General features: G+C 42.7%; 2 protein-coding genes across 4 annotated transcripts in view; both read left to right on the forward strand.

The window, feature by feature from the left end:
* Window positions 1-23,595, forward strand: part of LOC115749289 (receptor-like protein 7) — a 163,162-nt gene that overhangs the window by 100,962 nt on the left and 38,605 nt on the right. The window lies entirely within an intron of this gene.
* LOC115728274 (receptor-like protein 48) lies at window positions 634-1,793 on the forward strand. Its single transcript, XM_030658618.2, has one exon. It carries the CDS (start codon window positions 679-681, stop codon window positions 1,642-1,644), a length of 966 nt encoding a protein of 321 aa, XP_030514478.2. The 5' UTR covers window positions 634-678; the 3' UTR covers window positions 1,645-1,793.

Below are 23,595 nucleotides of genomic sequence, written 5' to 3' on the forward strand. Positions count from 1 at the left end.
TACGGAGATATGGTTTTCGAACAACAGATTTAGTGGTCAGCTTATGATATATTTGAATATCTCTTCGTATCAACTGGACACGCTTAGCTTGGGTAGCAATCAGTTACAAGGATCAATACCAGCATCCATTTACAAACCGAGAGGGCGCCGTCACCTCAACCTTTCTTCCAATAATTTTAGTGGCTCGATGAATATCGATGCGCTTTAGGGATTTGAAAATTTACTTGTTCTTGATCTATCGTATAGTGGCTTGTCCATTAACACCATGGCGTCCGCTTCTGCTGCCGCATCCTCTTTCCCCGATTTATATGGGTTACATTTGGCTTCCTGCCAGTTGAGGGCATTGCCTCGGTTTTTGGCTAACCAGTCCAATTTGGAGTCCCTTGACCTCTCCCAAAATTATATCCAAGGGGAGATACCGCGATGGATATGGACACTAGAACATCTTGCATTTCTCAATCTTTCCTCTAATTTCTTTGAAGGTTTCCAAACAGCTCTGCACAATCATACTCATGTCGTCGACCTCCATTCAAACATTCGATGGAAAAAGTACCTGGATTTTTCAAAGAATAATTTCCATGGGGCCATCCCAAAGTTAATTTGCAAAGTTGGTTATCTTGTCTTGAAGTGCTTGACTTATCGCATAACCATCTGAATGGAACTATTCTCGGCTGCTTAATGATGGGGTCCCTCGTGGTATTGAATCTGAGAAGTAACCAGTTGAGTGGCGATATTCCGCAAAATATCCCGGAAACATGCAATTTGAAAACATTGGATATCAGTGAGAATTTTTTACAGGGGCAGATTCCGTTGTCGTTGGCAAATTGCACGAAGTTGGAGATTTTGAACATTGGGGACAATCAAATAGGCGGGACATTTCCATGCCATTTCAAGGCCATATCAAGTCTCCATGTCCTTGTTTTACGACTCAACAAATTGCACGGGGAAATTCGATGTCTGCATAGCAACATCACCTGGCAAATGCTTCAAATCATTGACCTATCTTCAAATGATTTCAGCGGCACACTGCCTGCGAGTCTCTTTGCATCTTGGGTGGCTATGAAGGCCAATGTGGACTTCGTTCGCCTGCCGTATCAGTTTTCCTCGAGTGGGCTCTATTACGAAGATACAATTAGTGTAACCTTGAAAGGTCTACAGCTAGAGCTTGTTAGGATCCTGACTATTTTCACGTCAATCGATTTCTCGGGCAATAGATTGGAGGGTCCAATACCACACACACTTGGGGATCTCAAAGCACTTTATTTTCTCAACCTATCGCATAATGCCATTTCGGGTTCAATTCCTCCTGTTTTGGGGAATCTGCATCAGCTTGAGTCATTGGACCTCTCATGGAACTACCTCAGAGGAACCATACCGGCTCAACTTGCGAATCTTGATTTCCTTTCATTCCCGAATCTCTCCAACAATCAACTTGTGGGAAGCATCCCGGCTAGCGGACAGTTTCTCACGTTTTCTGAAAGTTCTTTTGCAGGAAACCTCGGATTGTGCGGGCTTCAGCTCAACAAAAGTTGCTCAATTCCCACGAACGGAACGGAAGAAGCTGGAGACGATGGCAACAGTGATGATAATGACTTCAAGTGGTTTTACATGGGCATACCGATTGGGTTCGTCGTTGGCTTCTAGGCATTTTGTGGTCCGTTAGTGTTTATCCAATCATGGAGGTTTGCTTATTATCGATTCTGGGATAAAGTGCTATTCAGACACGCACGTCCATGAAGATTTCCCTTGAGGTTTAGTTGTTAATATAGTTTCTATGTTTTTAATATTTGGGTAGTGTCGATGTCTTTAATGCTAATCTATATAAACATGTTATGAGGAGTAATAATACAGACTCGTTTGATTCATAACTTATTTGAGCATGGCTTGAGAACAAGAAGGATATTTTATTTTGCTCTTATCTCTTAAGTATTTCTACAGGTGGTGAGTGACATATCCATTTAAGTTCGTACTTGTGTCACCCCCTAATTCTCTATGGTCTCTTTCGGCTTCACACATCCATAAAAAATTCTCCTAAGATTCAATTATTAATCTTGAAAAAGAGTATTTTCATTCTTTCCACTAAGTTTCAGGTCTGTTTATTCATCAATAGTACTCTTGCTTACCAATTGGGAGAAAAGTATGTTTGCATCTAGCGTAGCAATAAGAATATAGCAGAATTTTTCAAATTTTAGCCATTTTTGAATTTTTAGCTTTTTATTTTTTTAAACTAATTAAGTTTGTATTTTTTAAAATATTGATGACTGGATCTCTGGCAGGCCATGTCAACTTTAAATATTAATAATAAAAAATGCCACATCGGATTTCAATCAATGCATATCGAAGTTGGCACTCAAATGATTATTTTTTTTTATAAAAAAAATTGACACTTAAAGTAGTCTGAATGAAACTTTTGACACCAAAGTGAGCGCCGTACACAACTTTTAGCACTTGTACTGTCCTTCTCTCAAGAAATTTTTTATAAAGAAGATCCTTTGGTGAAGATTGTTTTAAACTAAGGTGGAACGCTTTTGAGGGCTCGGATTTGATAATTTTACTTTGCAACATTATTTACCAGCCAATAAGTCATAAATCTTATAGCTAAAGACTAACCAAGTGTTAGAAATTTCAAATAGGTCAATCTCATCCCTCATTAATGGAAGTACTTCGTAACACTTTTTGGCACAAATTTTCAGATCCGATTGTATTTTTTATATTTTTGTGACTTGACTACATTTTGTTTACAAATTTTAAAATTTTCAATGTACTTACCCCAAAAAGAAAATATTGAACTTGTATACTAGGTATTTGACCCAAAAAAAAAAAAAACTTATATAGCAGGTTCATGGTATGTGTGAGTTGTTCACTAAGTGATTATAAAATGTTAAATGAATAAAATGACCGGCCAAAAATACGAAAAACGAAGTCTTTGTGGAAAGAAGGTTGAGAAAGGAGTAAAGTACTATTGTACGGAAAAAAAGACGAGAGAAAATTCAAGCACTTTTACTAGAGCATGCAACAACAAAAATGAAGTTCACTTTCAGTCCCCCTAATCTATGATCTCGTGCAATTGGATCTTTTGGAATCTATGATGTCAAAATTGAAAGAAACTAATTTTACTCTAGGTAGAAAGAAAAGCAAAATGTAGAAGAGAAGGGTAGGAGAGAGAGAAGAGAGTGGAGGACTAGGTCGGCGATAGCAACCACCAGCGACGATGGGTGATGATTGCAATATCATTCACGTGTCAGATATGTGCTTGTTGATGACCGTAATATTTTTGGCGTCAACAAAGTGTTGGTAGATTTTTTTACAAACAAACTAAGAGGAGGCTTGTCCAATATCGAAAAGATGTGAATGCGCATGTGAACTAGATTTGGCACTAATAACAATAACCATCATGTCTTATTGAAACAGTACGACTGTTCACAAATGTCACGACCCGAACCCTACGAATCGTCGACATCCCACCTGGCCTCGCTTGCGTATAGTTCTCCAGGATCCTCGGGCCAACAATATTATACAACACATGCGGAAGCAACAAAATCTCCGTACAGAAAACCAATAAATCTACGATAACTTGGGATGGTAAAAACACACATATGTACATATATACATAGTTGTTACAAACTGTCAAACCTAGGGCTTCGGGGGCCACTGTACAAGCCTGTGACCACCTAACAAAAGACACGTGGTCGAAGCCCGCTACACAACCAAAACAAAGTACTCTACAAAAGTCGAGAGGCCAACTATCCTAAGCCTCAACCTCGCTATCTCAAGCAGCTACTCAGCTTCCGAAGGCTCCACCATTTCTCCCGGCGTCTCAATCTCTAGGTCGGATCATTGCAGCGGAGGGTCTGAAAAACAACGAACCCACGACGGGGTGAGATAAAAATCTCAGTAGGAAAATCGCTAACCCTAGATCAGGTCGCTAGTGCCTCCAGACACAATCTAGGCGAGCAACAATTTCCAACAACTCTTTCTTTCTTACCCAAAAATTCCCCAATTAAATTCCAGAAAATTCCATTCTTTCTCCGAAAATTCCCACACCTTCTCAAATATTCTACGTTACTCCCGTCTCGGCGTTCCACGCCTCAGTCCGACAATAAAATATTCTACGTACTCCGGGGCCCATTTTTAACACATCCGGCCATAATATAAATATCCACATTACTCCGAAAGTATTCCACGTCACTCCAGAATATTCCACGTTACTCCAGAATATTCCACGTTACTCCAAACATATTCCACGTCACTCTAGAATATTCCACGTTACTCCAGAATATTCCACGTTACTCCAAACATATTCCACGTCACTCCAGAATATTCCACGTTACTCCAGAATATTCCACGTTACTCCAAACATATTCCACGTCACTCCACCGACATCATACATTCATGAAATTGAGCCTCGGACCTTTATGGAACACGGCTCTATACATATACCCGGGTCTCGGACACATAGGAATACGACCCACGGATCTCGGTCTCGGACACATAGGAACACGACCGGATCAAGTCTCGGACAATTAGTCGAACACGACTCACTTTGGTCTCGGACGACTTAATTGAACACGACTTTCTTACTTTCTCGGTCTCGCACAATCGGACGAATACGGCTCACTTTGGCCTCGGACGACTTGATTGAATACGACCATCACATTTCCTCGGTCTCAGACAATCGGACGAATACGGCTCACTTTGGCCTCAGACGACTTGATTGAATACGACCCTCATATTTTCTCAGAATAGATCGGGATCACGTGATTCACTCACGTTAGAGAATTAATAATTCGGGATCACCCGATTAATTCACACTAATCCAAATATTAATCCAGACTACCCGATCGGTTAATACTACCATAGTATCCAATCCACGTCATGCGACCATATTACGCTAACGTAGCAATTTATAAATCACGCACCGCTAAAATTATACTAACGTGGAAATATATCACGGCCGAACAATAATAATTTTCTAACATATAATTAATTTACGACCATAGTACTATACTATAACAATGTCACATTTAATTAGCACCGTGGCATAACGACTTTATGTCACATAAAAGTAACCCTAGTTAATATATTAACTAACCATGGTTCAAAAATTAACTAGAGTTAAATACTAACCTAACCATGATTAAACTATAGTATAAAGTAACTCTAGTTAGGGCATAAAGTAACTAGGGTTGGTAGGGTAACCATGGTCAAACTTTGACCAAACAAATATCCTCTTGCAATTACTATTCATTGCAAGAACAAGCATATCTCACCTCCATTTCTGCAATTTTCGTCCAGCCCCTCCACAAGCCCAAATCCAACACTTTTCTTCATCAAAAATTCACAATTTCATGGTCTTTTAGCAACCTAACCACCTAATTTAGGTTTAGAAACAATCCTACCTCAAAAACTCGCAAAATCCTCCGTTGAACGGTTGAGGAAAAGCTTGAACCAATCGGCGATTCCGGCGATCCTTGCACGGCCGGCGACTCAGCGACGATCTAGCGACTCCAAGCGCTCCAAAGCGACACCAAAGAAGGCTTGAAGAATTTTCGGTAACGGAGGGTGAGAGAGAGGGTGTTCGGCCAAGTGAGGGAGAGGGAGAGTGAGGTAGAGAGAAAGTGAGCTAGAGAGAGAGAGAGAGAGTCTTTGGATAATGAAGAAGAAGATGCCAATATAATAATTAATATAGGTTAATAGTAATTAATTATGCTCCCAAAGTCAAGAGAAAAAAATAATTATCTCCCCTCATTGACTAGTCAATCTCGGCTAAAAGGGGAAATGGCCAAAATACCCTTAGTTCCAAGTGAAAAAATGGGGTATTTTTCGAGGGCAAATGGGTCATTTCCCATATCCAGTCCAAATATACTTTTCCTGAACCTCTTTGGGGCGAACCGCGAAAGAATTTCACACAGGATGAGGAAACGTCCAAAATTTTATTTATTGAAACCCCCGAAGGTCCGACGTCAAATTCCGAAGCTCGATTCGCGATCAATCTCGATCAATAGAATTTTCAGCGTATCTCAAACTAACGGGTGGCTTTTAGGAGTTACGCGTATCGACCCGTGATTAAAATCACGTTTAAGAATTACTCGAGCCTTGGCGACCTTGGTTGTCATTCAATTGCGAGGGTCAATCACTAGTCCCGATGGACACGATCGTTAAAAAATAATTCGGGGACGTTCGGAACCCATACGAGGTCGAACGGAATCACCCGTGATCCAAGCGTAGGGTATTACCCAACTCGTTCCTTAATTATTCTAGGATCGGCCAATATTGGTCCAAAATATTCCCTCGACAATTTTCATGGCCAAAGAGTCAGTCCATGACCAAGTTCTTAGGTCCACGTACTTGATTTTCCTAGCTAGCCATTCCCATTTGGTTAGTCTACTCGAGAGGGATCAGGCCCGAGTGAGATTCAACTGAAGTACATCGATGAGACTTTTCATTTATTCAAGGCTTCAAAACGAGCCAGATTACAGGATGTCACAACAAATGGCTCTTACAACATTTGAAAAGGTGCATTTCGAATTGCGTCAATTCGGACATAACTGCTTAGCTTTCGAATGGTTGTATCTGTCCAAACATAACTACTTAATCTTTGAAAGTTTGTGTCTCTTCAAATGATTTCTTTATAATATATTAAACATTTCTTTTTAGCTTTACTTCTTCTTCCAATTTTCGTTCTTTCAATGTAATAGAAGTACAACTTTTGTCTCTAATTGTTTTCCTTGAGAGATTCTGGAGAAATATTAAATTTGCTATCTAATATTCTTATTTGAGACTCTGTTGTATCCTAGAGGATCTTTGCTGGTATCCGTTAATAACATTGTGGGGCAAAGTTCAAAGTATTCTATCAAAGAAATTATGTTAAATTCATTTTGTATCATACATCTATTTGTGCATGGATCCCAGCTCTTAGGAAGCGGTGCTAGAGCATCTCCGTTCGAGACCAAGTGGCAGCGTGGCATCACGCCTCAAAAGAGCTAAGAGACAGCCTTGTCTTCGACGCCTCCGCGTCTTCCAAGCTAGTACACTGGGACCGAAGCGCCGGTTCATGGAGCGGCGTGACGTGCGAGGAAGGCCTGGTCGTGGGTCTCGATTTGAGCGAAGAGTCGATCTCTGGCGGAATCGACGCTTCGTCGAGCCTCTTCAGGCTTGAGTTCCTTCGGAGCCTGAACTTGGCGTTCAACGAGTTCAACTCCTCACCGATTCCGTCCAACCTCGGGAATCTCAGCCGCTTGGTACACCTCAACTTGTCCTGTGCTGGATTTGCCGGGACGATTCCGGCGGAGCTATCGCGCCTGACGAAGCTACATACTCTTGATCTCTCTACTCCTTCTCCTTATGACTCTGATGAACCGGTTTTGCTGAAACTTGAGAAGCCTCATTTGAGGTCGCTGATTGGGGACATGGGGTAGTTGAGAGAGCTGTACCTTGATGGTGTCAACGTGTCTGCTGAGGGAAGTGAATGGTGTGACGCGTTGTCTTCTTCAGTTCCGAAACTTGAGGTATTGAGCATGCCGGGCTGTTCTCTGTCTGGTCCTTTTGACGCTTCTCTTATGAGTCTTGCTAATCTGTCCGTCATTCAACTCGGTGTCAACAACTTGTCCACCACAATGCCTAGGGACGTGAATATTTCAGGGAGTCTTCCAGATTCAATTGGTAATCTCAGAAGATTGTCGAGACTAGACCTGAATAAGTGCGCTTTGAGTGGATCGATCCCGAGCTCGATGGAGAACCTGTCAGAGCTAACTTACTTGGACTTGTCTTCTAATAATCTTACTGGTTCAGTTCCAAAATATGGTGCATCCAGAAACCTGACCCTAATAGACTTATCCCATAATGCTTTAACGGGTCAGATAGCCTCCGTTGGCTGGGAAGACCTTCTGAATCTTGAAAGTCTGCACCTGCAAGACAATGCATTGGGAGGCGACATTCCCCCAGCTCTGTTTACACTTCCTCGACTTAGGATGATATTGCTTTCAGAGAATAGATTTAATGGTCAGCTTATCATATATCCGAATGTCTCTTCGTATCAACTACACATGCTTGATTTGCATAGAAATCAGTTACAAGGTTCAATACCAGCATCCATGTTCGAATTGAGAGGGCTTGCTTACCTCTCACTTTCTTCCAATAATTTCAGTGGCTCGATGAATATCGATGCGCTTCAGAAATTTGAAAATTTAACTTATCTTGATCTATCGTATAGTGGCTTGTCCATTAACGCTGTGGCATCTGCTTCTGCTGCCGCATCCTATTTTCCTGATTTCTTTTCGATAAAGTTGGCCTCCTGCCAGATGCGGACATTGCCTCAGTTTTTGGCTAACCAGTCCAATTTGGTCTACCTTGACCTCTCGTACAATTATATTCAAGGGGAGATACCGCGATGGATATGGACACTAGAATGTCTTCAGTATCTCAACCTTTCATCTAATTTCTTTGAAGGTTTCGAAACACCTCCTCGCAACCTTACTCCTGCTCTGTCTGTCATCGACCTCCATTGAAACATGCTCAAAGGGAATATGCTACCCTGGCCATCTTACGCTATGTATTTGGATTTCTCAATTAACAACATTACCGATGTTATCCCGGATAACATCGGTGACTACCTATCAATGACAGGGTACTTCTCCCTTTCGAAAAATAATTTCCATGGGTCCATCCCGAAGTCGATTTGCAAAGCTCATTCTCTTGAAGTGCTCGACTTATCATATAACGATATGAACGAAACTATTCCTCATTGTTTAGTCATGGCGTCCCTCAAGGTATTAAATCTGAGGAATAACCAGTTGAATGGTGGTATTCCGCAAAACATCTTAGGAACATGCGGTCTGCAAACATTGGATTTCAGTGAGAACTTGTTGCGGGGGCAAATTCCATTATGGTTGGCAAATTGCACGATGTTGGAGGTTGTGAACATCGGGGATAATCAAATAGACAGGACATTTCCGTGCCATTTCATGGTTATATCAAGTCTCCGTGTCGTTGTTTTACAATCCAACAAATTGCACGGAGAAATTGGACGTCCACATAGTCCTGGCGCCTGGCAGAAGCTTCAAATCATTGACTTGTCTTCAAACGATTTCGGCGGCATGCTACCTGCGAGTCTGTTCGCATCCTAGGAGGCTATGAAGGCTAATGTAGACTTCGATCACCTGCGATATCAATATTCCCAACTGAGAGGGGTCTATTATCAAGATACGATGAGTGTAACCGTGAAAGGTCTGCATCTAGAACTCGTCAAGATCTTGACTGTTTTCACATCTATTGACTTCTCGGCCAATAGATTGATGGGTTCAATACCAGAGACACTTGGAGATCTCAAAGCACTTTATTTCCTCAACCTATCGCTTAATGTCATCTCGGGTTCAATTCCTCCTGCTTTAGGGAATCTGGATCAGCTCGAGTCTTTGGACTTGTCATGGAACTACCTCAATGGAACCATACCGGCTCAGTTTGCGAAGCTTGATTTCCTTGCGTTCCTGAACCTCTCAAACAATCAACTTGTGGGAAGCATACCGGACAGTGGACACTTTCTCACGTTTTCCGAAAGTTCCTTTGAAGGAAACCTTGGATTGTGCAGGCTTCAGCTCAACAAAAGTTGCTCAACTACAACGAATGGGACAGATGAAGCAGGTGACGATGGTGACAAGGACGATAGCGAGAAGAAGTGGTTTTACATGGGCATACCGCTTGGATTCGTGGTTGGCTTCTGGGTATTTTGTGGTCCATTGGCGTTTATCAAATCATGGAGGTTTGCTTATTATGGATTCTGGGATAAAGTACTATTCAGACACTTCCGTCCATGAAGATTTCCATTGAGGTTCAATTGCTAAACTTGTAAAAAGTTTTCTTCTCTTCATAATTTTTCATCACCATTTAAAAGTAGGTCCTCGTCTCGTGTAGAAATCACCATTCAAAAGTAGGTCTGCAGCATAGACACTCAATTGGATCCTTAAAATTTGTGTGTGCAAAATAGGATCCTTCTTTTTCTTCAATAGAACACAAGGGAGGGAGAGTGCGAGACACGCGAGGAGGGGTGATGGTTGAAAAATGTGAGAACTTATGAATATACTTAGTAACATTCGGCTTATTACTTCATAGGTTTTGTTAGCTTATGAATATTTATTTGGGAGCTCATAACGGGTTAAATTTACAAATGTTTAATATTGAAATTATCGATTGCTTTAAATTACCAGCTATTACAATAATTACCATCACTTACTGAAGGTACTTGTGTGACAAACTTTCGTATGTAATGTTGCAACCCTCCCGAGGTGGAGATCTCTTAGGGAATTTTTTTTAATCGATTGCTAAGCGAGTGCTAATGATTCTTTTTCCAAGGTGGCGCCTATACCTAGTACGAATACTCCCAAGCTTACCAGTTACAATTTGGTTTTCTAGTTCTATCACTTAATTTATTTATTGTTGAGGTGCCACTAATCAATTATGGCCGGTTAAGGAGCCCTAGTAAGATGCAAGAACTTGCCTTACTCTTGCGCACCAGGGATTGTCACTTTGGAGATTTGGTTATACCAGATAAATCTAACATCCGTGGCATGAGAACTACTGCATGTCATTTGGTCGTTATGCTCGATTGTACTAAGTTACTAAATTAAATATTTTTCATCTCCATATATGTCTATTGTAGGAAAGTCCTTCAATCAAAAGAAGTTCTTCAAATTTGGATGAAATGAAGATTCTTCAAGCGTGTACCCCCGCCAAACCGGACCAAAGGTGCAAGCTTCCCAGCTCTAAGAAGTTGCATGGAGATTTTGGGTAAATTCAATTCCTAAAGGTTTTGAAGTTCCTGCTCAGTTCATGGGCTTGAAATTTGGATCTGGTTGCCTAGTTCACTTCGTCATTGGTCTGGCTTGTGATAACTGCTGCAATAACATTTGTACGAACATATTGTCTCCTAATTTCGATTCGCTGCAATAACATTTGTAAGTTCTCTGGAAATGTTAAATCCTTGTGTTAACACGGTGCTCTTCGTCTGTCATGGACTACTTCCATCTGGTACCACATGATCTAAGCGCAATGAAGATGCCAGTTTTTAGCAATCTAAAACCAAAATTACAAGTAACAGCTGAAGCGACATTGAGAAATGAAACCAGGCAGGTAACGAATTTCATTGGTCTGATAAGATTTCTCTATTTATGTGTCTGAGATTGAGTTGCTAAGGTTGGTTAGTTCTTGGGATGGCCTTAGTGATGGTAAAAACAAAGAGAATGAAAGCAGCGGTAGCCGTAGTGAAGGACCAAGGGCTGCCAAAGTGCACCGGCTTAATCCCCGTCCATCTCACACGCCATTTGTTCCAGTGGTATGTGGCCAATTCCCCGATTTACTCTGTGTTAGTGACATCCTTGGGGAGATCTCTGAAGAATCTCGCAACCTCCCGGTCTGTGCCTGGAAAATTTGTACTCAAGAGGATTTGGAACATAAACAGTAGCAGTGTAGCACTGCTCGACTTCCTGGCGTTGCTTAAATATTTGGAAGGCGGAAATGTACCTCAGGAGTTCAGCTCTGAATCATGAGACAGGATAATCAGAGAAACTGTCTATCCATTTATCGTAAATTCAATGGGCAGAATAGGGACTTAACCATAGTTTGAAAGGAGAAAAATCTGACCTACGGGAAAGAATGCCAAAGTACAGACCAAGGAGCAAGGATCCCTCAGTTTTACTGGTGATCTCCTCGGACTGATGTCTTCATTTTCCTTAATTTGCGAGTCTGAAAGCTCCATCTTTAGTTTCCTTAATTTCCCCATAGTGAACATTAAACAGAAAAGCAGGTCCTGATTACAATGAACCTTGAGATACATAATGGGAGTAATACAAGTATCTGCTGTCTAGAAGGGAACTTGTACTGTAGAAAGTGGGCAATTATGTCCTAGGGAAAGAGATGCTCTTGTTTTTCCTTTCTAGTCAAGAACCAACGAAGACCGCCACTGGCTCAATCAAAGTGATTTGATGAATTTGCATTCGCAAGTCAAGTCAACTTAATATAGCCGAGCATAGGGACTAAACGATTAATGCTACGATGTGATAAGACTTAGACCAAACACAGCTCCATAGAAATCCTATCCAAGGAGTTTCTTCTTCATCCGCCTTCCTATGAGAACAATACTCCTCCTTACATGTGTTCACTCAATTTACTCTGTAAAATTGTATCAAAGTTTGCGCTCAATGAGAACCTCGCATTTGTTGTGGCTTCTCTTGCCATTCATATGCACCAATTTCTTCAGAACCTATTTGGTATCGGCCTCTAGTCCATGTCTCGGCGATCAAGAATCATTGCTGGTCGAGCTGAAAAATAGCCTCATCTTCAATGCATCTGTGTCTTCCAAGCTGGTCACATGGAATCAGAACGCTCGCCCATGGAATGGTGTGATGTGCGACGAGGATGGAAAGGTCATTGGTCTAGACTTGAGCTTCGAGTCGGTCTCTTGCATTATTTACAGTTCGTCGAGTCTCTTTAGACTAATGCATCTTCAAATGCTAAACTTGGCTTTCAACGACTTCAAATCCTCGGCAATTCCGTCTGGCTTTGCAAATCTCAGTGGCTTGGTTTACCTGAACTTGTCCAATGCTGGATTCTCAGGGCAGATTCCGATAGAGTTAGCGCGCTTGAGGAAGTTAAGTATTCTTGATCTTTCTCTTCTTTATTTTCCTGGACTTGACAGACTAAAGCTCAAGAATATCCCAATTTGAAGACCTTGATCGGAAACCTCACAGAGCTAATACAGTTGCGTCTTGATGGCGTAGACCTGTCTTCTGAGGGAAATGAATGGTGCAATGCATTGTCCTCTTCAGTGCAAAAACTTGAGGTGCTGAGCATGTCTAATTGTGTTCTTTCTGGTCCTGTTGACTCTTCCCTTGTGAATCTTCATCATTTGTCATTCATTCAACTCGATGGGAACAACCTGTCAACCACAGTTCCTGAGTTCTTCGCCAGATTCGCCAACCTAACCGCTCTGCATCTGAGTTATTGTGGGTTGTATGGAGAGTTTCCTAGTAAAATCTTTCAGGTGCAGACACTTCAGACCCTTGACCTATCATACAACCAACTTCTTCAGGGTCCTTTGCCCGATTTCCTGAAGGATAGTTCTATTGAGAATCTGGCCCTAAGTTTCACGACTATTTCAGGGAAGCTTCCAGATTCAATCGGTAATCTCAGAAAATTGTCGAACTTAGAATTGTTCAATTGCAGTTTGAGTGGATCGATCCCGAGCTCCATGGAGAACCTGTCAGAGCTGACTTATTTGGACTTGTCTTCAAATAATCTTACTGGTTCAGTTCCTTCATTCAGTATGTGCAAGAATCTGAGACAGATTATGCTATACCGCAATGCCCTATCAGGAGATATAAAGTCCACCCAATGGGAAGAACTTCTGAGCCTTGTAAATCTAGATTTGCGGCACAACTCGCTGGACGGAACCATTCCCGTCTCTTTTTACAATTCCTTCAATTAAGGCGATAGAGATTTCCAACAATCAGTTCTCTGGTGAGCTATGTGGGTCTGTAAATGTCACTTGCTGTCAACTAAGCGTGCTTGATTTGAGCAGCAACAATTTAGATGGACCAATACCAGTGTACGTTTTTGAACTTCGAGGGCTTAGCTACCTCTCACTTTCTTCTAATAATTTCAGTGGCTCATTGCACATTGACGTGTTTCAGCAGCTCAAGAACCTCACATACCTCGATCTTTCCCACAACGGTTTGTCAGTTAATGCTACTGCTTCCACTTCTGCCTTGTTCGGTTTCCCTACTCTATACACTTTAAAGCTGGCTTCCTGTCAGCTGAGCTCAGTACCTGAATTCTTGCAAAATCTACCCCTGTTAAGCTATTTAGACCTCTCTGACAATCGAATTCAAGGAGAGATACCAAAATGGATATGGGAAAGCGAATATATTTCTTATGTCAATCTTTCCTTCAATTTCTTCGAGAAACTAGGAGAACCTTTACCTAATCTCTCTCCTAATCTGACCGTTATTGACCTGCACAGAAACAAGCTCCAGGGGCAAACGTTACCTCTGCCACCGAACAGTATCTACCTGGATTTCTCAAGTAACAATTTCAGTTCAGTTCTTGAAAATGATATTGGTAAACACCTGGCTTCCACAATTTTCTTATCTCTCTCAAACAATCATTTTCATGGCCCTTTACCAGAATCAGTTTGCAAAGCCCAGTCTCTCGAGGTACTTGACCTTTCCAACAACAGTTTAATGGGAACCATTCCTCAGTTCTTAATGTTGGAGAATCTCAAGGTGTTGAACTTGAGGAATAACAACCTGACTGGAGGAATTCCGCATACATTACCAGCTGCGTGCCTTTTGAGGACTTTGGATGTTAATGCTAATCTCTTGACAGGAAAGCTCCCGATTTCTCTTGCTAAATGTTCCATGTTAGAGGTGCTAGACATTGGTAACAATTGGATTAAGGATGCATTCCCGTGCCAGTTGAGGAACATATCTACCCCGAGAGTCCTTGTTCTGCATTCCAACAAATTCCACGGGCCAACTGATTGTCCAGTCATTAGTGGCACATGGAAGATGCTTCAAATTGTTGATCTATCTTTCAACAATTTCAGTGGTATGCTTCCTGCAGATTTCCTGATGTCTTGGGAGGCCATGAAGGTCAATTTGCACTTTGACCATCTTCAATATCCGTTTCTTTGGTTGAGTGATCTCTATTATCAGGACACAGTTCGTGTTACTTTTAAAGGTTTGCAGCTAGAACTAATGAAGATCCTAACTGTTTTCACCTCGATCGACTTCTCGAGCAACAGATTTGAGGGTCCAATACCAGAAGCGTTGGGAGATCTTCAAGCACTCTATTATCTCAACCTGTCACACAACGTGCTTTCAGGCCCTATCTCCCCCTCATTAGGCAAGATACGACAGCTCGAATCCCTAGACTTGTCACAGAACTACCTCAATGGGACCATTCCGGTGCAGCTTTCAGATCTGAACTTCCTTTCATTCCTGAACCTCTCCTGTCACGTCCCGACCCTCGGGTACGTAATATCCCTACCAAATCGCCTCAGGTCATAATAATAACGTCCCAGGTACGCTATCGACCCACGATAACATATGGCACATGCGGAAACGAACAAACTCCCAACCATACAAAACAACAGGGATAGTCAAACATAACACCCATAACAGTAGGATATCAAAATACATATCTATTAGATAATAGCTAGCCCTATAGAGCTACAGACAAGGCAAGGTCAAATCCTCATCTACTCCAAAAAGAATCAACGGCTCCCAGCCTACGAACTTCATCACTTCGGACCTGAAAATGTTTCCACAAAGGGGTGAAATAAAAATCCCAGCGAGTCAACGCCTAAGCCTCGACTAGGGCGATGATTCGTCCGGATACCATATTAGGCAATTACATATTCATATCAATCACATGCAACTTACTTGACATTAAGTCACGCAGATGTGCACCATGAATATAACGTGAGACCACGCCAACTCGAGACGATCATCGAGGCAATCAAGGACCATGGTACACTCAAACATAAAGCAACATTGGACATCACACGCAGTCCATTTGTTAATGATGATTTTCGTGAATGAAATTCTTTAGATCCATACAACGCAATGCTGGGGTCCATTAATTCGACCCGCACAACACAATGCCGGAATCGACTTCTGATAAACAGGCATCGTCTCGACTCCTTTCGGCGACGGCAACCACAAGCGATAACTCGATATCTCAAGTAGGCATTCCCCTAAAGGGCTTCGGTCCATCACAAGCTGCGACCGGCAACCAACAATCCATGACTCGACATGGAAGGTCGGGCAACCGACAAGTCGTGTGATTCGTACAAAAAGATACGATACGAACTTGACGGGCCACGAATCATCATCCATCATGTGATCACTCAATTCATCCAATAGTCATTCCACTTACTTTATTTAAATTATAACCGGATGCCCAAAACTTGACCACAGGCCATTTTCCCGCTACGTGCATCACAAGACACAATTGAATGCATATCGCTATCTACCAGCTTTTGTAAGTAAATATAGGATGGACGGTTATCAAACGATCATGCAATCATGACAGTCAATGGCCTTCTATTTATAGGCAATCCATGCTAATAAGTCAAGTTAAATATAAACCCAATTCAACTATGTCAACTAAAATCCATAATAACAAAATTATCGCTAATCAATTATTAACTAATCGATCGCTCTTGGCTAATCAATCCTTCGCTCACTATCAAGCAAGGCCAAGCACAAAATAAGCAATCTCAAATCAGACAGCCATAATTATGACTAACCCAACCGATTAGGGCCATTTAACCTAAATCCACTTTCTCGCCCAACCGGCCCTAAATCGAACTACCTAAACGCCTAATAATATAGGAAGACTAATCCAAACGTAATTAAAGACCTAATCAAGGATTAGAGGTCAACTCACGGTCAAATACTCGAGTTGAGATTGGCGGCGGTCCTCGAAAAATTCTTCGATGCGACCTCGAACTCGAATGATCCGCGAACCTTGGTTTCCGTCCAACGAGTCCAATTCTTTAATTTCTTTGGCCCACGGGCCCAATTCAAGGCCCAACTTCGAAGCCCAACAAGGTAAGATACGGTCCAAGTCAAAATGGGCTTCGGCCCCACTCAATAGGCCCAACTAATCTTGGCCCAAGCCCAAAACAGGGCACCCAAGCCCAGAAAACAGGGGAGGCCGAGACTGTTTGGGGCTGGAACGGCCACTACGGGCGGCGGCCGGAGCTGGGGTCGGTGGCCAAAGGTCGAGGAAGGTCAGAGGGTGTCGTCGGTGGTCGGTGGTGGCCGGAGCAGCGACGGCAAGGGCAGAACAGTCCGGTTTCTCCAAAAACAGGGCAGATTGAGCAGTCCGGACGGCGTTGTGTACAGTTTCAATTTCGGGGACTGATCTGGGGGTTTTCTTTAGATGGAAATGTCGTAGAAAGGTAGAGGAAGGTGTGTACAAAGTTTGGGGTGGTTTCGAGTCCGTTTGCTATGCGAACGGGCTCTGTTTCTCCAAGTCAGTCTTTAAAAACTGCACTGTACAGCAGCAGGGGAGGGATGGTTTTGGGCAGTCCTGCAAAGTTGCCGGACTTCAGGCGGCTATATGACGGTGCAGGGTGGTCGAGAATATTCTGGAGGATGCTGTGGTGGTCGGAAATGGGCAGAGGAAGGCGGCGGAGCGGTGCACAATGGCTGGAAACAGAACCGGGCAAAACAGGGGCTAAAACAGAGCAGACTGGAAGTAGCCGCTGTTTCGACTACTCCGACGGTTCTGTGGCGGCTTCTGGCGGTCGGAGGTGGTGGCTTGGAGATCAGAGGAAGGCTGAGGTAGTTGGAGGACGTGGTGGTGGCGGCTGATGATGCGTGAAGGCCGTTGGAACAGCAGCAGACGCAGCAGGACTGAGTAAGGGCTGTTGCGGGACTTTCAGTCTCTCGAGGCTGTTCAGGGATCGTTGGACGTCGTTCGCTGGCGTGTGGTGGTCAAGATGGTGCAGGGGAGTTGGCAGGAGGTCTGTGAGGTATGGCAGTGATGAGGGTGAGAGTAGTGTGGTGGTTTTTGCATGAAAACAGAAGAAAAGGAAGAAGAAATGCAGAGTCGGTTGAAGGGGGTAAGTGGCGTGGGGGAAAAGGAGAAGGGGAAGAGAGAGAAGAGAGAGAGAAGAATGTAGAACTTTGACTTAGGGGTGGCTTAGGTGATAAGGTGGGTCCCACTCCATTAATCATTTTGTCTTGACCTCCATAAAACCCTAGGGGCAAAATTGTCATTTCAAAAATTGACAAAGGGTAATTTGGTCAAAACGAGGCTCGGGCGCTAGAATTCCCATTTCTACGGCGCAATGACCAAATGATTGAACCCTAAACTAATTCGATCGACAAATCGGAAATTTCCAATTTCCGTCACTAAATCCTTAGAAATTCAATTATGAGCAATGAACTGGAATTCACGGTCTTTCTATAACTGAATTCTACTACTAAATGGAAGTCGAATTTCCAGGGCGTCACATCTCCTATAATCAACTGGTCGGAATGATCCCAGCAAGAAAACAGTTTGTCACATTTTCAGAAGGTTCGTTTGAAGGTAACAGAGGACTATGCGGGTTTCCACTTGACAAAAGCTGCCCAATAACTCCCAATCCTGAAGAAGCAGATGCTGTCTCTACTAAAAGGCCCAAATATCTCGAGGACAATGGCTGGATTGACATGAAGTCGTTTTACATGAGCATGCCACTTGGATTTGTTGTCGATTTCTGGGTTTTTGGCGGTACACTAATATCTATCCGTTCATGGAGGTGTGCGTATTATCAGTTTTGGGATGACTTGCTGTCCAGACTTTCGGAATGGTATCGTTTTCACTGAACTTTTATCGTTCTGCTTGCTTAGAATAAGTTTTAAGATTCTTCCTCTCCATGATTGCCATATCACTGTCTATGAAGTAGAACTGGGGATGTGCTTCTAGTAGGAGATGATTGGACAATTTGGACTAAAGAAATTCAAGACCTGTATGTCTATTTGATAGGAAAGTCCTTCAATAAAGAAAAAATTTGAAGTTTCAGTGGCATATAATTTCTTCACATGTATAGGGTGCCAAACTGGGGGAAGAGTGCCATCTTCTCAGCTGTAACAAGATGAATGGAATTCACATTCTTGGTGCGTGCAATTGGAACCTGGGTGACTTGTTCACATCATCAGACAGTGATTGCTGCTGCTTTCAAGTCAACAATCACGTTGTATAAGAATTATAGTCCGCTAGTTTCAATCATGAGACTAGCATTTAGTAAGTACGCTAGAATTGTCAAGTCCATGTGGTAGCGCTCGGTCTAGAAAGCAAATTAAAAGTGGTGGTAAAGCGTTATCAAATAATGAAATGGTACTTCACAAATTTCATTGGTCTGATAAAAGTCCTTTAAATATGTTTCCGAAACCGAGCTTCTGAGGTTGGTTAGTTGTTGAGACGATGATGCACGTAAATGGCCAAAAACGCCGGAATGACAGTAAAAAACTAAGAGAATGGAAGTAGCGGTAGCCCGAGATGGAGGACCAAGGGCTTCCAAAGTTTGTGCACTTGATCCCCGTCCATCTCGCTCGCCATTTGTCCTGGTGGTGTCCGGTCACTTGCCCGAAGAACTCCACAAGTAGCTCCGGCTACTCGAGAACTGGACGTCCTTAGCAAGATAATGGAAGAATCTCTAATCGGTTCCCTGAATCCTACAACATTGAGACAAGAAGGCCGTGTGCCTGGCCACACTCACTAGACATCCCATTAGGATCTCTTAATTGATGTGCTTGAAACAGCAAATGTAGCGCCGCTTGAAGCGCCAACATCACTTTTGAATATTTCAACAGTGGAAATATACCCGAGGAGCTTAGATTCGAATTATGGGTCGGGATAATCAAAGAATGTGTTCCACCAGTATCCATATAAATTCAATAGGCACCATAGTTGCTTCACCTTAGTTTGAAAGGAAAAGAAATGTTGTACGTGTTGACCTAGGGAACGGATCAATTAGGTTTACATGTGATCATCTCATTTAATTTACAAGATTAGTAAAAATCTATGAAGTATAAGGAAATTGAGTAGAATGGAGCTTTGTATAGTTCAGCCACACCATCACAAAGCTCCATTCCTCCCACTTCCGGTAACATTAATTAGTCCTATTACTATACATTAATTAAAAAAAATCTACTCATCTCATTTAAATCACTATGATATCTCTAGAAAATATCCATGTCAATTTCCCTGACGACATATTAATTTGGAATTTTTTTGATATTAATAATTAAATAAGAGTAAGAAAAATTGTATAGTATATCCACTTCTTTTTGCAAGTTATGAATTTACCTGTAAATTTGTCTATGCACATCTATAATCTACAATCTGTAATATATTTATTTGGGAGCTTACCAATTGATTGAATTTACCTAAGAAAGTACTAATAATTACCATAACTTATAGTGGAAATTCAAAATATAACAATTGATAGGGTTAATACCACGAAAAACTCCAAATCGATATACATGTGACAAATTTATTCAAAACTTAATTTTGAGTCATTAAAAGCTCCAAACTGGAACTCTTTTGACAAATTTACCCTAAATTAATTTACTTGTCACTAAAAACCTTAAACTGGTATACACATGACATATTTACCCTTCGTCGGCTTCTATTAAATTTTACCTTGAAATTACTAAGCTAGATGACACATTACAATGGCTCAATAGACGCAGCAAGTCCACATAAATCCATGACTCTCTCTCTCTCTGTCATGCCCCGATTCTCAAGCTCATGGTATTTCTACCAAATCGCCTCATGTCATAAAGGATAGCATCACGGGCATGCTACTAACCCTTGAAATTAACTACGCATGCAGAAATGTATAATACTCCTAGACAGTAACATATCACAAGGATAGAAAAGCAAGAAACACATCAACTCAAAAACATTATTCCGATTCTTGACACATCTTAACCCAATGGAGATATTACACTATTCAGCCCTATACTTCGGGGCGGCTCCCTAAGATCAGCGAAAAGAGATAGATGCGTTGGAAAAGGTTATCTTCTCATCTACTCTAGTAGAGGGTTACGTCACCCTTATCCTCATCAACTTCGAAAAGGAACTACTAGCTTCCTTACCTTGGACTTGAAAATGGTAACCATGACGGGGTAAGAAATAAATCTCGGTGAATCAACGCCTAAGCCCGGCTAGGCCGTTGATTCATCCAAAATGTCCCATCAATCAATCACATACACAGTAAATATATCTCAATCACATGCAACTTACCTGCGCGAATACCACACAAATGCAATAATGACTCCAGTATGTGCTTCCATCATTCTACTCGATTCATCCCATACCGAATTTCGGAGTCGAGATGCACATACTCGCACATGGACAATGCATGTCACATCATGTCATATTATATCAATCCACACATGGAACACCACACGCAGTCCGATTATTAACGGCCATTTTACCCAATGACGTGTGACTTTACACTACGACTAGCGGTATCTACTAGCGGGACCAGGCTTCGCCCCTTACTTTCGGCGACGACATCAATAATCCATGTGATTCCGATCGGCACGGCACGAAACTATCAAGAATCCTTATAGGGGCTTCGGTCCATCACAAGCTGCAACCAGCATCCGCCCAACCCGACGTCACGAGTTGACCCGCATCCAATAAGTCATGTGGCTCCGTACGTCCGGCACGACACGATCTTACTAGGAAAATAGTACGACTGGTACCACGAAATCTCTTTATATGACCCCTCAAGCACCATCCTCAAACATCCAATTTATAATCCCGTATTTAGCCATATGCTCATCCAACATGCTTAAGACTTGGCTCAAGGCCGTTATCATGTCAATACATGCATTTGATGCTAGACGTGGTCATACAAATGCATAGAACAATTCACTAGACTCTACATCTATTTCGAGGTGGTTAATCTCCCATCAATCATCCAATCAATCAACTCAATCAATTAGATAATTGATACGGACGATCGATTAAACAGAGCCAATCAAGTCAATCACAAAGGCCAATCAATCCAATTATGAACATTCAATCAAACTATGCACTTTTAAACCCAATTGAAATATCAAATTGAAATTAACCAATTCGATTCATCAATCGATCGTTCGCTCATCTCTAGCCCTCTGCTCGCTCGCGACCAAGCAATGACAGTCATCCAATCAATCAATTTAATCCCAAATAGCCACAGATTCTTAGCTAATCGGATTAACTTAACTAATTATGGCCATTTAACCTAAACCCAATTTTAAACTTAATCTGGCCCTAATTAAACTACCTAAACACCTAATAATCTAATTAAACTAATTATAACATAATTAGCAATCTAACCAAGGATTAGAGGTTGACTCACAGTTAAATACTCGAGGCGAGAACGAAGACGACGATCCTTGAAAATTCCTCGAGCGCGAACTTGGACGCTCGGATCACGGGCCCAAAATCTCGGACACTTGGCCCAATTCACTTGGCCCATGGACCAAGCATAAGGCCCAAGCTCTTAGCTCAACAACACAGGACACGGCCCGGACCAAAATGGACCACGGCCCAGCAAGTTGACCCACGGATCAGGCCCAAGATAGAGCACTCGGCCGGAACGGGGCAAGCGGCAGGGCGGGGGCTATTTGCGCGTCTTAAGAGGTCTTGGAGCTGGCGGCGTGTGGAGAAAGGGTTGGGGGACCTCGGGGATGTCGAGGTAGGTCGTTGGTGGTTCACGATGGCCGGAGCAGTGGCAAAATTGAAGTAGAAGTAGGCGTGGGCGGAAAAAAGAGGAGGCTGAGCAGAGCATGGCAATTCGGGGTTGTTTCGGGGTTGAGGTGCAGCTGAGAGAGCTTAGACAGGTGCAGGGGTGGTTGGACGACGACTAAGGAGGTTTGTGGTGGTCGAAGGGAAGCGGAGCTAGACCGAGGACGGCTAGACGGGAGGCGGCAGTGACCGGCAAACAGAGGTAGAGTTGGCGGGAGGAGGGCAGGCGTCGTCGAGACTCCTCGGGGCTTCGGCCGGGGCTCAATGTGATGTGCGGTGGTCGGAAGTGGTGGTTGGAGGTCGGAAGAGCTGGAGAGTGGTGGTGGCTCGAGGTGGCTATGGGTTGAGGGCTCGAGAATAGCAAGGAGGAGGCTGCAGTTGAGTAGAACATGGTCCGGGACTGGTTGGGTCCTCTGGCGATTTCGTGGAGCTATCGGTAGCAGCTAGGTGTAGCGGAGGTGATGGTGGAGTTGCAAGGAGGAGGGGGGTCGTTCGGTGATGGTGGTGGTGTGCTGTAGGCGAAAAAAGAAGCAAAAGAAGAGGGGGGCGGGGCTATCGTGAAAGAACAAGAGGGAGAGAGAGAGAGAGAGGCGATGAGGAGGAGAAAGAGAGAGAGAGAGGGAGAAAAAGATAGGAATTTTGACTTTGGAGGGCTTAGTGATAAGGATGGGTCTCGCGTTTTACTTGCTATGTCTTGTAATTCATAAACCCTAGGGGCATTTTCGTCCTTTCAAAAATTGGAATGGGGCATTTTGGTAATTTTTCATCTATGGGTAATTCGGACATCCGGCTATCCGACAGAGGGTAATTTAATCCAATCCCAAGTCGGTTTGGTCAAAATGAGGTTCGGACGCTAGAATTCTAATTCTTAAGGCGCGGCGAGCGAGTGATCGAAACCTAAACTAATTTTATTGTCGATTCAAGAAATTTTCAATTTACGTCGCTTAACTCCTAGGAATCCAATTTTGAGCAACAGACTAGAATTCCCGGTCATTCTATAAACTGAATTCTACTATTAAGCGGACATCGTATTCCTAAGGCGTCACACACACACACACACACACACACACACACTCTCTCTCTCTCTCTCTCTCTCTCTCTCTCTCTCTCTCTCTCCAATTAGCCCTAGTTTGGAAAAAAAAAATAGGGCTCATTCTCTCTTTCCCTCAAAGCACAAAAAACGCTAGGTCTTCCTCTTCATCATTGCCTTCGTCTTCGTGATTAGGCATCAGAAATCGTTCAAGCACACTCTTATCCGTAGTAATCTTCTCGCGTTTCTCTTTAAATCACAAAGACGAA

Source organism: Rhodamnia argentea, chromosome 10 (assembly GCF_020921035.1).
Source record: "Rhodamnia argentea isolate NSW1041297 chromosome 10, ASM2092103v1, whole genome shotgun sequence".
NCBI classification, from domain to species: Eukaryota; Viridiplantae; Streptophyta; class Magnoliopsida; order Myrtales; family Myrtaceae; genus Rhodamnia; species Rhodamnia argentea.

What these genes read in the sequence shown, in the direction of transcription:
- LOC115728274 (XM_030658618.2), top strand. Translation starts at nt 679, where the DNA reads ATGATGGGGTCCCTCGTGGTATTGAATCTGAGAAGTAACCAGTTGAGT.